The 3,457-nt window shown below is 28.5% G+C and overlaps 1 protein-coding gene across 1 annotated transcript; it reads left to right on the top strand.

The window, feature by feature from the left end:
* Positions 1-2,327: 2,327 nt before the first annotated feature.
* Positions 2,328-3,191, top strand: LOC120263790 (putative germin-like protein 2-1). The gene is made up of 2 exons (XM_039271765.1): positions 2,328-2,478; positions 2,593-3,191. Exons 1-2 carry the CDS (start codon positions 2,364-2,366, stop codon positions 3,180-3,182), a joined length of 705 nt encoding a protein of 234 aa, XP_039127699.1. The 5' UTR covers positions 2,328-2,363; the 3' UTR covers positions 3,183-3,191.
* Positions 3,192-3,457: the final 266 nt, after the last annotated feature.

Here is a 3,457-nt window from a genome sequence, read left to right as displayed (position 1 = left end):
TTTATTGAATTTCTAATTACTATATTTTCATGAATTTAAGAAACAATAGAAAATGAGGGAATAAAAGTTCAAAAGCAAATGAGCTAATTTCTCTCACCTAATTAAGGATATGCAATAATTTCAAGATTATTAATTCAAGTCAAGAACCAATCAAATATTGTTTAGTTACATATATATATATATATATATATATATATATATATATATATATGTACATATATATATATATATGAGATTGATTAGTTGGGTACAGGGTTGAAAACCTCAAATCTTGAATTTGAATTTTAAATAGTATGAAAAAGTCTATTGAATATATGGGTACCAGATAATTCATGAATAATTAATTTAAACATGATCATATATATATATATATATATATATATATATATATATATATATATATATATATTTGTTTCATAAATTAACAAATTTTTATAGATAATTAACGAAGCAAAACCTAATTCTCGATTAAGTTCAAGTGATGAAACACAACTGTGAATATTTTAATTGGTTGATAATTTTTAGACAACTATCAAATAACATTTGCATTGCTCAAATATGAAATCTCATTGATATATAGAATTTCATGAACTTCATCCAAAACAACAAATTTTTTTTTTTTTTTGTATATTTTAAAATATTTATATAGACGAACTCCATATTTGTTCATTTCAGAACAAACATAATTAGCTCCCCTAATTATTGTGCTTGATGTGATCACACATCTCTTAATTTTTTAATCAACCATATTATTAATTCTTATTTATTCTTAACATACCCATTCACTGGACACCAGCTTCTGCATTACATACTCATGTTTGTTAATAATGTAATACAAAATATGAATTTAATTATATACATAGAATAAAAAGTTAAAGTTATTGTAAGAGATACTAGAAAGATAATTGTATGAGTTGCAATAACTATTGTTTACAACTCTTTACACCAGTTTATTCAGAAAATGGTGAATGGTGTATCTCTTTTAGAAAATGAAATGTCAACAAGATTAAGGTGTTTTTGTGAAATAACCTTTTTAATTTTAATAAATATCAAATTTGTACAAAAGTTTTTCCTTTCATAATATGATTGATAAATTCTAATTAGCTTTGAATTGGTAAAATGTCATTCAGCATGTAGATGCATACTAATGGTAGGTGATGTCATATTTAGTGACTATATATATATATATATATATATATATGATTTTAGTCATGATAAGATGCATTATCATCTCTAATGGTTATTCAATAATTTTAAGAAATAAATTAAACAAAGTTTGTTGTTAGATGCTTTGGTACATGATACCTTATTATATATAATTTAGTTATTATTTTGATATTTTGTTACATACATAAAATCTATTATATATATAGCAAGTAAAAGCTAAACAAACTTTAAGCTCATAACTGATTTGGGCATCATGAATTATGTGTATATATGTAATAACTAAATCAACATCATGAATATCGTGTGCAGCCACATACTTAATAACCAGATCAACATCGTGAATAATGTGTACATATGTAACAAGTAGATCATCATCATGAATTACATGGCACACATAACAAAATAACTAGATCAACATTTTGAATTATGAGTACACATGTAAGAACTACACATGAATTAGATGGCACACATATAATAACTAGATCAACATCATAAGTTACGTGTACTATGCAAAAACTAGATCACCATCATGCACATGTAATAACTAATTAAATCAACATCATGAATTACATGGTTCATAGTAATATCTACATCAACATCACAGAATTATGTGTGACATATGCAATCATCATATCAACATCATAAGCTACGTGTTTAAGTTTATTTTTGTAATAAGCCGATAATGCTTTGAACTGACTATTAAAGAGTTTAATCCAAAGAAGTCATAGTCGATTTCAAACCACAGTTGGAGAATAGATTAATTAAGCTTACTATATGATAAAAAAATAGTAATAATTAGCTTATTATTACATTACCTAAGCTAACAATAATTGGAGAATAGATTAGCATATTAGATGTATTTTAACGCATACCTAAGCCAACAACATCCATGTGATGATAAAAAAGAAATAATTAACTTATCATTATCCCTAGCCCATGAAAAAAATAATTGAAAAGCTATTTCACCAAACATAAACCTCATAACCTTTATGACTTTTCCTTTTCATAAGAAAACTTTTTACTTAGATCGAGGTTCCATTACTTAATAAGGTGCTATTATCTTTTTCCAAAAGTAAATAAATAAATAAATAATCCTCTAAAAAGAACTATATAAACCCATAAACACCATCCCAAATCCTCCATCCCACTACTCATCATCATCTCTTCACTGATCATTCAAACAAGAGTTGTGAAGAATGGCCTCTTCAAAATTCATCTTTCTTGCATTCTTCGCAATAACTTCATCTCTTTGCTTTGCTTTTGATCCAAGTCCTCTACAAGACTTTTGTGTTGCTGATTTTACTTCTCAAGGCATTATTACTTACTCATATTTTACCATATTTTTCAATATGCATCATTAATTAAAGTTGATATATTCTCTTCTTGGTGTATATACTAACAAACACAACCATGCATGCAATGCAGTGTTTGTGAATGGATTTGCGTGCAAAAACCCTACAACAGTCACAGCTGAGGATTTCTTTGTCTCGGGCCTCAACAACCGTGCTAATACAATGAATCCTCTTGGCGTTAATATATCTACAGCATCAGTATTTCAAGTCCCAGGATTGAATACTCTTGGTCTTACCTTGGTTCGCATTGACTATGCTCCTGGAGGAGTTAACCCTCCTCATACTCATCCTCGTGCTACCGAAGTCATTGTTGTTCTTGAAGGCACTATTTACGCTGGTTTTGTCTCTTCTAGTCCCAATGATACACTCTACTCGAAGGTTTTATCCGCCGGTGATGTTTTTGTTTTCCCTCAAAGCCTTACACACTTCAATATGAATTATGGCAAATCAAATGCAACTGCATTGGTAGCATTCAACAGCCAAAATCCTGGTACCATCATAGATGCTAATAATCTATTTGGAGCAACACCTCCAATTAATGATTATCTTCTTGCCAAAGCATTCCAATTGAGTAAGGAAACTATTGACGAACTTCAAGCTAAGACTTGGCCTAATCCTGCTGCTACGAACATAACTACTAATAATGTCTTTGGAGTTAATTAAAATACTCTAGCTGAGCCTTGGTTTGCCAATTAATACCTTATAGCCTTGGCTGGCTACAAATATATATATATATATATGTATGTATGCATGTATACATACTAATCTATGTTGTGTTGCAAATAAGCAGACGTGTTGCATGCTTTTTGTGAGCATGCATATATGTTTTGCAAGTTGTTCTTTGTTTGATGATCAGTTGATATAATTATCTATTAATTATAAGCTTTCAGTACGTTTGTGTAAATGTGCTTAATTAATTTGTTTTAGATGAAGTTCTG

This window comes from Dioscorea cayenensis, chromosome 6 (assembly GCF_009730915.1).
Source record: "Dioscorea cayenensis subsp. rotundata cultivar TDr96_F1 chromosome 6, TDr96_F1_v2_PseudoChromosome.rev07_lg8_w22 25.fasta, whole genome shotgun sequence".
Classification (NCBI taxonomy): domain Eukaryota; kingdom Viridiplantae; phylum Streptophyta; class Magnoliopsida; order Dioscoreales; family Dioscoreaceae; genus Dioscorea; species Dioscorea cayenensis.
This window is presented reverse-complemented; position numbering and strand designations above follow the sequence as displayed.